This window comes from Aulonocara stuartgranti, assembly GCF_965226115.1.
Source record: "Aulonocara stuartgranti genome assembly, chromosome: 6".
In the NCBI taxonomy this organism is placed as follows: Eukaryota; Metazoa; Chordata; class Actinopteri; order Cichliformes; family Cichlidae; genus Aulonocara; species Aulonocara stuartgranti.
Window position 1 is genome coordinate 31,109,627 of NC_138944.1, and position 12,663 is coordinate 31,122,289.

At 42.6% G+C, this 12,663-nt stretch overlaps 1 protein-coding gene across 1 annotated transcript; it reads right to left on the reverse strand.

The window, feature by feature from the left end:
• Nucleotides 1-2,386: 2,386 nt before the first annotated feature.
• LOC309709383 (fascin-like) lies at nucleotides 2,387-9,797 on the reverse strand. Its single transcript, XM_082537977.1, has 5 exons — nucleotides 8,121-9,797; nucleotides 5,078-5,234; nucleotides 4,835-4,956; nucleotides 4,417-4,587; nucleotides 2,387-3,660 (listed from the first exon to the last, which is right to left on the reverse strand). The coding sequence occupies exons 1-5, from the start codon at nucleotides 8,941-8,943 to the stop codon at nucleotides 3,455-3,457; spliced, it is 1,479 nt and encodes a 492-aa protein (XP_082394103.1). The 5' UTR covers nucleotides 8,944-9,797; the 3' UTR covers nucleotides 2,387-3,454.
• Between the last annotated feature and the right edge of the window lie 2,866 nt (nucleotides 9,798-12,663).

The following is a 12,663-nucleotide window of genomic DNA, read 5'->3' on the forward strand; positions in this document are numbered from 1 at the left end:
GGTTAGGGTTAGGTATTCATTTTTGATGGTTAGGGTAAGAGGCTGGGGAAGGCATTATGTCACTTAGATGTCCTCATTAAGACATGAACATGAGTGAGTGTGTATTTTATTATGGTTATGGTTTTTTACTTCAAGAATCATAAAAGATTTAACGTCCTTTTATGAGTTTGCATAAAGGGACACTGCTGCTAGACATAGTGTATGAGAACACTGTCATTGTGAGTGTGGTACATTCTAGTATTAGCATGTTACTCAAGAGTTCTCCCACTGGTATGACTATAGACACATTACATAATTTATCCTAAAAAAAGAATATATATATATATATATATATATATATATATATATATATATATATATATATAAATGAAATAAAAAAACAACTGTTCTTACAGTTTTCTCAGGATGGTAAAACGCTGTCCCATTTCACTTTAAGGAGTTTCTTTATCACGTTTATTGCCCAGGAGAAATCTGTCCTATAACTGAAGGACAAAGAAAACCTCATTCCTGCTTTGTCTTCACTTCTGTTCATTGCTCTGTCCCTCCGCTCCAGTGCCATGTGAGCTTTTTTCTGGCAGGAGGATTTGGCTCAAACCCGACATGTGCTTTCTCTTAAAGACTTTATGCACACAGACTGAAAAAGGCATGGGAGGTTATCATATTACCTTGAGCACAGTGGACGCTCCAATCCATTTAATAAGCACTCAGGCTTTTAATTTCCACAGTCCTCATGTGAGTGTGTCAGAAACTGTGTTTGTAGTTACACAGGGCGGTTCTGTTTTGGTTATTACAAGGTTTGCTGGGATTATTCAGCAATGTGTGTTCCATCTTTCAACAGTCATCTTCCTAAAGCCTCGCTCCTGCATTACTTGTTGCCATGGCAACACGCAGAGACCCTGCAGTGAAAGATGAAGGATGATCGTTCGTCTGCTTTTGCGTGTATTCAAACACGTAAGTTTTGCACCCATTATAGCGTTCAAGAGTTGAGATTTGGTCTGCAGAAGAGAGAAAGTGGAGTAGGTTACCTCGTTCTTGAGCTCGGCTGGCTTTCTCCTCTACCGTTTTGGCTCAGTGCACTCTCAGGGGGACGTGATGCAGGCTCTGTCTTCCTTCTCCCACACACAACAGCATTTGCTAAATAGCCTCATCAGAACAAGATGGTTGGAGGAAAAAATCTATGAAAAGAATAATAATGTAGGTCCACCTTCTTTTCTGTTTAGGTGTAACATGAAGAAACATGTGACCCAAATGCTGAGCTCAGTTGTTGCACAGACAGATCAGCTGAGCCCTGTTATTGATCCATATGCACAATTTAATAACAATAAAAACAGCATTATTAAGTATTATCAGGTTTATCTTTTTCACTATGTGCATTTTGTTCAAGCTGTCATCTCTCGACTCGAGCTGTTCAGTTTTAAAGTTACATCTATCAAGCGGATTCCTGTAAAGGGGCAGGATGACTTCTTGCTCCCAGTGATCATGTGATCTGCAATATTGCTCTCACTTCCTTTTTCGGACTTGTTTTTATGGGATCAATTCAGTTATATTACGGGCAAGATTAGACCAGAGGCAGGGAACTTGTGAGGCTGTACTTTGAGCATGCTCAAAATGAAATTGTAAGCACACTACCATTTTGCAGCAGCAGAGCCAAGGGCTGGCTATATACACCTTATAAAATGTCTTGTCACTGCACACAATCATCATGATTGGAATATGACTGAAGTGATCCTATGAAAACCAGAACAAGGAAGTGAGTGATTAGGCAAGACAGCTGCTCTGGCAGCAAGAAATCGCAGGTGCAAGCTTAACACTGAATAACTTACAAGTTATTGTAAGCACATTGTAAGAACTTTGGATTGAAAGGTCGTCAGGCAGTGAGGAAGCGTGTGGTTTCACACATCACATCCAGTTTAAATAACTCTGAAAAGTGATTTGTGCCCAAGGCTTCATAAGGAGATATCACTAACCCTTTCATCAAGGTTCACCACTTATAACTTTTATACTGTCCCTGTTTCTACAGTTATTGTTTCCATCAATCCTCTTCCGCTTATCTTTATCAGGGTCACATACAACCAACAATTTAAACTGCCATTAAAGAATTTAGTGTTGCATTGAAAAAGGTATTATAGGAGTTCTCATGGTGTAGTCCTGCCCAAACAAGCAAGGAATAAAGATATTTTGGCCTACATCAGTTTGCCCCACATAAAATAAATGAATGTCATATCAGTTTCTGTAACACTCTAATTGGCTGTAGATGGAAGCAGATGAACATGTAGATGGAAGTTAGTGTGAATCTTTAGAAATAATCCCTCAAACCCACAAATGCCCTCTCTTTGTGGAGCTAACCCTTTCAAGTAAAATCAACCAAGAGAAAAACAAGACGATCCACTGTTGAGAAGGTAAACTTTATTGGACTTTTCACTTGATTGAAATGTACGAGCATGAAAGGGAAAAGACAGAGTACTCTATGAAAGGCACAGCCAGAGAGATGACTCCACCATTGTGTTTACACACCAGCAGCAGCAGCAGCAGCAGCAGCACACAATCCAAGGCGGGCACTTCATCACCACAAACATGTGCTTTTAACGTAGTTCAAAAAGGACGCTGTAATATTGTGCTCATTTTTGGGCGCTGTGTTAGAACAGCTGGAATTAATGCATTTTTATTTATACGCATTTGTGTGCGTTTGAGTGCGTTGTGTGTCATTATTGTGCTAAGGCGACTCCTTCACTCGGTGAGTGAGTTTCGAAGCTCCTTTCAAACTGTTTTTATTTTATTCACCAAGAGTGTACAGGCAAAAAAAGACACATCTGCCAGCCCCTGGCTCTGTGTTTCCCGTGGTTGCTATGGTTTCAATAATTGAGTGACAAAAAAAGAGCAGTATTTACAGCAGACGCGTGTAAATCAGTAACATTCCTTCATCTGATGAGCATTATGCGTTACACTTTGAACGAGAATAGGAGATGTAAGCAGCGTATAGAGGCAGCAGGACAATTAGCAGGAGAAGGTTAGATACTGCGAGTTATGGGTTATAGTATTCAACACGTTCATTTACACCAGTAGTTACCACAGATAGGCACAACTTATAACAATAACTGTCCTGACGGTTATTAGGTACGGCATGTGTAAAATTTAACTGGGAGTGAAACAAATACTATGCAATCACACTACAATGCATTCAGTTAACAGCAAGTCGTTGTAAATCCAAGCCTCCAGTACAAAGACCAGTAAGATGAGATCATTACTGAGAAATTTTTAAAAAACAACAAAAACAAAACACCTTTAGCACTTTGGTTCCTCTCGTCAGCGTCATTTTTCCGCCACCCATCCAAACAAATTCAGAACTGCGCACACGCACACAGGCACGCACACATATGCAAAAGAAAGAAAGAACTGCTACCTACACTAACTACCTCTAGTTTGAAGCATAGTGGAGAAGTCCAGCTGTGCTTTCTCAATATTCCCAGAGGGTGGCGCTCTCCAGGGAGTCTGCACTCGCCTTGAGCCCTCCAGCGTGATCCCCTTTGAGATACTTCCCCCTCAGAGTACGAATGGCCATCTTGTTGAGGTCACAGAACTCGAGCAGGAACTGGACAGGCGATGAGTCGCCGCACACAATGGCTGTGCCATCTCCAAAACACCAGTACTTCCCCTGGGAGTCTGGACAAACAACACACTTAATGAGGCTCCGCAGACACACAGTACACATATATAAGTATATCAATTTTATCAATTTAGTTTAGGAATTCAAGGAAAAGATATGTGACATAATTTTATTTAAATGTTTAAAATACTTTGGGATCAGAATTTGCTGGCCAACAATACAATACAAGATGAAAAATAATGCATCATACTGGCTCCCTGTCAAGCCTGAGTATGATGGTTCAAATGGGAGATGGCCCCGGGTGAGTGATCCATACAGCTATAATGGCTTTCCCATTAGATGCTTAAATATTGACTTTCCCTTAAGCAGGGTGGGGTTGAAGAGGGTTGGGTTGTGGAGAACACTATTTTAAACACCATGGCAAACATCACCACATTCATTAGAAAATCAAATCAAAGCCACGAGACAAGAAAATAGAAGCATTGTTTATTGAACGATCTGAATCTGATACAGGCTCTTTTGCTACAGAGGTTTCAGTCAGCTTCTTTGTCTCATTCTAGCACAACTGCTGTGTTGTGTAGGTAGCTTCAGTTATATTAAGTATATCTATGACAAAACACTAAATATAACTGCACATTTCTTGTTATCCACATTAGACCCGGCTCCCTGGAAAGTATTCAAATGCATTAACTAGTCTCACATAAGTCACGTTCTGTGACTTCTAGTAAGAAAAAAACAGTATGACCTGCCAAAACAACACATTGCATCTAAGTGACACACAATTTTATTGTTCTATTCAAACAGTTACCCACCTTTGAAGGAGTAAGCACCATTGTGGAACTCCAGCTGAAAAACATCGTAGGATGCTCGGTTGGAGTCTAGGGTTGCCGTTCCAGCTTTTCGAGCCCCGATGAACCCGTGCTCCCCGCGGAGGACGATGATTGGACGGTTGATGAGCTTCATCAGGAACTGTTCGGCCTCCCCTGAAGTGAAAAAAGATTAAGGTTGGACCAAACTACTCTGTGGCTTGTTTCATAAAAGCACCTTACGCGGGTATATGGGGGCATTAGAGGACGTGGCATAGGTAACTCGAACATCTGCGCAGGCACCATCAATGCTGAACCATAACATCTTTTTTTCACACATATCACATTTAATATGTTGATATGTGCATCAAAGCTTTTTTTTGGTGAAAACGTTGTATTTGGGAATGTAAGGAGCATGGCTGACCTGCGCTGTCAATGGTAGCAGCCAGCTGCCCGTTCTTCTTAGCAGTCACATACTTGCCATTGGCTGCACGGATACACACACGGCCGTCACGCCACTCCAATTCAAAGTAACTGTTGGCAGACCTGAAACACACCCACACAATAAACAAGCCAGTTATTCCACTGAATGTTGGTTATGCATGAAATAAAATGGGTGTTAACCAACATTCAACATTATATGGTGTGTGCGTATGTGTGTTGTTACTTGGTGGAGGCAGTGCACTGCAGTCCTCCGGTAGCTGTGAGTGTCCAGTATTTTCCAGCAGCGGTCCTGAAAGCACACTTCCTGTCCTCACGGCTCATCTCCAGCTGAAAGACTTCCTGGTCCCCTTCCTCATCCTGATTGGCTGACAAATCCATGCCTAGAAAAGTGGGGCAGACTGCTGTCAGCTTTCCTTCTTGTCTCTGGATGTCTGAAACTTTCAAACCCTTAAATTTATGAACTTTCTCCCGAGAGACTCTTAAAGCCAGAGGATGTCTCAAACTCACAAAGATCTGGGCCTTACTGCACCCATTCAGTGGATTCACCAGTCCTGAATGGGACTAGATAAAAGAAGAAGAAGTAGATGTGGTCATTTGAGCAGAGTAACGATAAAGTAGAAAGTTTTTCCTCATCATTAAATGTTTCATTGATCAGTTAGAATTCTAATGTGTCGAGAACATCTCTGCTTATGATCCATTTGTCAGCCTGCTGACTCAAAACACGTACACTCCAACTATATGCTAAAGATTTGAAACTCAAAAGCAAACCATTCAAATCAAGTGCTGTGTAAAAACAAATGTGTGTGTTACATAGCCATATGTTAACACGCCTTGATCCAGAGCTGATCCAGTCAGCTGCTCCATGCAGAATCGTCTGCTGCTGATCAGGGGGATGACCACTGAGTTGGAGCCATGTTTGAGGTCAAATGACAAGTGCCCCTTAAATGTTCCCCACTTTAAGCTGTAATTCGTTTCACTTCATCTGCAAGGGGAAATAGCTACTTGAGTTCACCCCCAATCTGCTGTTTTTTTCTCCCTTTTTCTTTGTTTTTTACTGGACAACTATATTAAAGTGAATTAATTGTTTTTAAAAAGGCAGCCATCTGCAAATATAGGCTCTGAGACTAAAACCAAAACAATGAGCTAAATTGTAGAGCTGAAAAATAATTGTGAGTTCATCAAAACAAGAAAGAGTTCACCCATAAATCAAATCATGAATTAAATACATGTGCTGTAATGATATTTGTCTAAGCTTTTTTGGTGTGAGTTGCCAGTTTTGCAGATATAAGCGGTTTTCCTACAATATAATGGAACTAAATGGCACATAAAATTGCATTTTAAAAATTCAACTGCAATGTATTTTACATAAATCATGACATGGTTGCTCAGAACAAATCCACCAACCTTGTAATGAACAATTACATGAAGGGACTGGTATTCCACCATATCCCTCCATAGAGGGAATCGTGTTCTTACATATGAGGAGATGTTAGTGAGACCGTGATCAGATTTAATGTATTTGGATATTAAGTTTAAACCAAGCATGAAAATGGAGAAGAGATGTGATTCAAGTAACAGTTTACAGAGAAGATAAATTACAGAGAAACAGCAGTTCTCTAGGCAAAAATGCCTTGTTGATGTCAGAGTTCAGAGAAGAATGGTCAGACTGCTTCAAGCTGATAGGACAGCAACAGGAAGGCAACCTCTGGACTGTACAGCATAGAAGATCTCACTGAGTGCCAGTCTTGTCAGCTAAGAACAGGAAACTGAGGCTACAATTTACAGAAGCTTACCAAACCTGGACAACAAAAGACTGGAAAAAGCTTTTCTTACTCTGTTGAGTTTCAATTTCTGCTGCAACATTTGGATAATTGGTTCAGGATTTGATATAAACAACATGAAAACATGGATCTATTTTACTGTATATTACTGGCTCAGGCTGGTGGTGTAATGGTGTGGTGGATATTTTCTTGTCATACTTTGGGCCCCTCAGTACCAACTGACCATTGTTTGAACACCATAGCCTACCTGAGTATTGTCGCTGACCATGTCCATCCCTTTGTGGCCGCAGCATACCACACCACGTCACAAAGCTTAAATCATCTTAAACCGGTACATGGAAACAAATTCACTGTACTCAAATAGCCTCCACAGTCATCCAGTAGAGCACCTTTGGGATGTGGTGAAATGGCAGAGCCCCATCATCTCTGCAACCCACATCGAGACAACATATTTTGAATACCAGAAGAAGAAACGTGTTAATATGTTTGAATATGAATTTAGCGCGAGTTTAACACATCTATTGATAGGGAAAATGGTTCCAGACAAAGAGCAAAAAGATTTGACCAGTAGATTTCTTACAAAGACACGAAACTGGACTCAGCCTCGCATTACATAAAACCAGTCCACCTTGGAAGAGTTGAGAGAGTAAAAATGTCTCTGTCCTCATTACTGACACCCAAGCTGCCAGTTAACAAAATGCTTGTGCAATGCCCATATTGAGCCCACTGAACCATTAGTGGTTTGTACAAATGCAGCAGCACTGTTATTTCTTTAACAAAGAAAGGAAATTGTGATGAATTATAAGTCCAAGTCCCCTGGTCCTGCTTTCCATCAGCCTTTCAATTATGGTCACAATTTAGGTCACAAGTCACTGCCTTACATACACTGACCTCATTCAAGCAAACCATCCTCTATTTCCCTTGGTATGCTCTCTGTCTGTCTCACACTCACTCACACACTGATAAATCCCCGCTAATGTTGTGCACAGAATCAATTAGAGACCGGGAGGCAACGAGACAATGAGGTTGCATGTGGGATAAAGACCTGTGTAAGGCACACCTCGCTCTTTGTGGCCCGCGTTCTCTGCCTCTCCACCATTTTCCCATTGTCTCCAAAGCAAATCTGCCCTCGTTTTCTGTCTGTTCTGAGATAAAGAACGATGCACAGCTGCAGACTGAAGCTGACCCGGGGCCAGCAACCACAGAGCAGGGGTAGAATTACTGCAGGAAAAATGTTAAACTGGCAGGGACTGCCCCCCGCCCCCCAACAACTACAAAAAAAGAGCGGAGGGGAGGGGGGCGATAATGAAAAACACATGGTGTGGGAGGAAAATGAGCTAACGGGGGTCTCTAATTCTGCTCTACTTTTTCACGCAGACACGCAACAGCTGCCTCCTGCTGTGTCCAGCTATGCGGTGACCTCACGGTGAAACTGCATTTCTTTTACTTGGTGTCTCTTGGGTCAGTGCAGCTGTACAGCCTCACCTTGCCTTGTGGAGACGTTTCTCTCGTTGCCTGCAGTCAGCACGACCTGCGCGTGGCTGCGCTCCAGGCCGAACTGTTCATCCTTTCCCACCCGGGTGCTCCTCCCAGACTTCATAGTGCCGGTGGGGCCTACGGGGGCCAGGTAGCGACCGTTACAGTCGCGGAATGCCACTTTCCCGGAGTGGAACTCGAGCATGTAGCCGGTATCCTTGTCCGTTGCGGTGGACAGGTTGCCGTCGTTGCGCAAAAACCGGTTGTCAGAAGTCTCGAGGTGGTAGCGCTGATCGCGGTACACCAGGGTCACAAGCGAGTCGACCCCCCAGGGGACATCCCGATCTATTGACACCTCCTGCCGGGCGCTCAGGTGGGCGAAGCGCTTGCGGGCGAAGCTGTAGAGGTTGACCTGCGGGTGCACGGCCAGGTGCATGCTCCATCTCTCCGCCGGCGAGGCGGTCTGCGCAAAGCAGGTGATCCGGTCCTCGCTGCCGCCGAGGAAGCGGCCGTAGGGCTCGGACTGCAACGACCACCGCCCGTCCTCGTGCACCGTTATGACGAAGCGGCAGTCCCGCTCGCGCGTCTCGCTGTCCGCGGTAACGTTGCCGTCTTTGTCCGTGGCGAGGTAGCGGCCCAGGTGGGACAGGAGGAACACGGCGCTGTCGTCTTCCCCTGTCTGCTCCAGGGTCCACGTCTGCTTCTTCTTCAGGCTGCTGGCCGAGGCGTTGATTTTGAAGCCGAATGTTTCCGCAGTCAGATACTTGCCCTCGCTGTTGATGAGGCCCAGAGGGATCTGCAGCAGGTCCCCGTCGGCGCCGTTTGAGGACATGATTGCAGCTTGACAAGAGGAGCAAAGAAAGGAGATGCTGGTCTTATAGAGAGGGATAGACAGACGGACAGAGGGAGGGAGAAAGACTGTGGGGGTGTTTGAAGGAGAGAGAGAGCTGCTGCTGATGGTGCTGATGGTGATCAGTGTCCCCTAACTGGGTAAAAATCCGGACTGGCTCGCTGGAGCTGCAGGAGTTGCAAGCTTGTGAGTTGTTTTTTTTTCCAAGGCAGTACACGCCCCAGATACAGGCAGAGGAGCTGGAGGGAGATGACTGCAATTTTGACAAACCACTCCACCCCTGCACTGATCTTCACATAGCCCCACACATATAACCAGTATCATCCACACCATCAGCACTAACTTTTCCATTGCTCCTGGAGAACTCTGTGGATTCACCACCTAACAGATTTGGTATGTTTGTGCTGGAAAGAGGCAGAAAAAGGCCATTTTCTGACAATGTCAGCATACAGAAGGCCATGTGCTGGGATCTCTTATGAGTCAAATGTCCCCTCTGAATCTGATGTGGGGTAGTTTGTAGTTTAATGTTCTCTTCCCCCTGTAGTTTTCACAAAATCTGTGCTGAAAAAAAATTACCAAACAAAAGCTACTGAGTGTGGAACAATGCAAACATTGTGTTTTCACACATGAACATCGGAGAGATCAGAGACAAAAGTGCGAATTTACTCAGTTGTTTCCCTTCATTGAAATTCCACCCATTTTCCATCCTGTAGTCTGATCAGCCCTTCCGTCCTTCTCCCCCGTGCTTTGTCATAACTCCTGTCTACACATCCACCTATACTCTGAGAGAGAAAGAGAGAGAGAACGGCGGGTGCTTATCCTTTCCTCACGCCCACAACCCCAGGAGAGCTTTCTGAGGTATAAAAAGCTCCATGAGAAGCTAAATGAAGCTTTTCTCTTTTCTTCTTCTTTTCTTTTCCAGTAGTTGAACATATAATTGATTATGGTAATGGTGTTTTGATTTTGTACCGCAAAGTTATCTTCCTCATAGCTATAAGCCAGTGAAGTTTTCTCACAGCAGCTTTGCCTGCAGAGCTAAAAACCTTAATTCCTAATGTAATTCGAGGATGTAGTTGAAAGACGGGATAGTTCATGAACAGTTCACTTTGTATGCATACATTTTCAGTTACTTGGTTTTAATTTAGGGAGATTAGTGGCTTGCAAATTTGCTGCATGAAAAATTGGTGTGCTGCTGAGTCAGTAACCTGATAAAAATCAGGAAAATCTTTGACAACTTTTCACTTTAAGCTTTTGATCTTTGATAACTGTAAAACAAACGGAGGTTTTTGATTGGTTGATTGATTGATCTGGTCAAGATGAGCATTTTGATGGCACTACTTTTGCATCCCATGCTTGGATCTTTATTTATCATTAGTTATGGCTTATAAAATAATTAGATAATTGGTTATAAATCGCTAAAACGAGTAGCACGATATACCCAAAACAAAGAGAAGGGGTAGCAAGAGAGGAAAGGAATCCCAGATTTGCCCCACCAACAACATTGTCCAATGAAATGAACATGTAGGATAAGCAAACCATGAAAAGTACGGATTTTATATGAGCTTGTGCATATAGTTTGAAGCGGGAGGTTGTGCAGGACATGAAACCTGTGCTGGGACACAGCCTGCAAAGTTAGTGCGGAGGTGGGATATCTGGGGGAGAGGATATCTTACAGCTGGGACTACATCGCCCCCATCTGGCTTTTTGGAGAAAAGCAGCAAGGACAAGAATCTCGGAAAGAAAAAAAAGCAAATTCATCAAGTTAAGGAGAGTCTGGATGTTTTTCATTACCTAACAGTAAAGTCCTTGAGTCTTGGTAATGAACACTGAGTTGTGTATACTTTTGAAGTATAATGCCTGGTTGCCTGTATTTTAGATAGCTCGTGGTGAGAAAGTGTAATGAAGTATAACTCAGCTTGCTCAAATGATACAGTATTTACTACTCAAGTAATGTGAAGCACTGTAAGCCCCGTGAAGCATTCACGGGGCTTACAGTGCTGCGTTCACCCCCTTCCCATTTAATCACGTGTCAGATCATCAAACAAATGTTAATATCAGAAAACGATAATCAAGATTAACACAATATTTTATAATTATTATTTAATTTTTTAAAGAGAAAATGAACCAAACCTACTTGCCCCTATTAAATCATGAATGACCGGGGTTAAATTTCAATTCCACTAGCCAGAGCCCGGCCTGATTACTGGCGGAAGCACTGAATCAAGTTAAATGACAAAATGAAATAGACTAAAAGATCTCATAAAACAACAGCTGAGAAGCAAAATGATTGACAACTATCAGTCTAGATGGTGCTACAAAGGTACAATTACATCATTCACAGGCAGAAAGGTTTTCTATCAGGGAGTTTTCCTTTCATCCCTTTATCTGGATAAAAACAGAAATTCTCTCTTGAGAAGGAGAGACTCCAAAGGGAAACTTTGATATTTAAGATCATTGTTTGAGGACACCGGGCATCATGGTGGTCCAGTGGTTAGGACTCTTGCTTCAAAGCAAGAAGTCACTGGGTTTGAATTCATCTCACTGGTAGGGGTCGTTTCTGTGTGACCTTTGGATGGTTTCCCCTGATAATCTAGTTTTCTCCCACAGTCCAATGGTAAATTGGACCATACTTGTCTAGAATATGTCCCCTTTGCCCTGTGACAGCGGGGATAGGGTCCAGCTTTAGTAGGTGTTGACCAAAATGAAAAGACATCGTGGATGGTTTGTGGGAAGTCTTTATTTTATTATAAACTATGTGATGAAGTCAAGTTATTCAGCAGACATCTGCCCCTCCCTGAGCCTGGTTCTGCCGGAGGTCTCTTCCTGTTAAAGGGGAAGAAACCACTGTTGCCACGTTCATGTTCAAAGTGAGTCATCTGATTGTTTTCTCTGTATCATTGTGTTATTGTATTTTTTGTATTATTGCAGGGTATCTACCTTTCAATATAAAATGCCTTACGATGACTGCTGTTGCGTTTTTCTGTTACATAAATAAAATTGAAATGAATTTTAATTATACCATTATCATCTCTCTGTATATGAGCAAAATAGGTGACTGGTTTTATTCTAAAGATACAGACTGGTGAAGCTCTCTAAGAAAAAAGGGACAGCTGTACGATTAAATGGGTTACAATGACTTTGCTCTCCCTGAACAAAAATATGCTGGTCTGCCTGGTTGTGTGGCACTGGGGGTCCAGCACCTGTGTAAACAGTATGAGAAAATGATACAGGAACATGGCCACTCAGCTCGCTGCAGAGTTTGCAGCAAAGAGGAGAATTTGAGGAATGACAAAACTCAACTCCTGACAGTGGACATACAAAAGAGAAAGATTTGATCAGGTTTTTTTCAATTCAGGCAAATATTCTGAACAAGCCAAACTTACTCAGCATCAGAGAGGCTGATACATGTTTGATGTTAGGACAACACCCCTGTGTCTTCTATAAGGCAATAGGACTATTAGGTTCTGTCAGTTATTCTTTGAACTCCTCTTATTAGTTTTTCTGACTTTTTCAAACTGAGCTCAAAGGTTACTTTTACATCCTCATCCCCTTGACTCATGCTATATGGAACCAAGAATGGGTTCAAACAACTGGACTTCAGAATGGTCATATCTGGGCAACTGAATGGCTTTGCAAAGTGATAATAGAAGTCGATAATAATGTTATATTGGATATCTCAAGTTTTTTAGATCGTAAAGGATT

What these genes read in the sequence shown, in the direction of transcription:
- LOC309709383 (XM_082537977.1), bottom strand. Translation starts at nt 8,943, where the DNA reads ATGTCCTCAAACGGCGCCGACGGGGACCTGCTGCAGATCCCTCTGGGC. An exon ending in CAGTGCACTGCCTCCACCAA is followed by an intron (nt 4,957 to 5,077) that starts GTAACAACACAC and finishes GGTGTGTTTCAG; the next exon opens with GTCTGCCAACAGTTACTTTG. An exon ending in TGCTACCATTGACAGCGCAG is followed by an intron (nt 4,588 to 4,834) that starts GTCAGCCATGCT and finishes TTTTCACTTCAG; the next exon opens with GGGAGGCCGAACAGTTCCTG.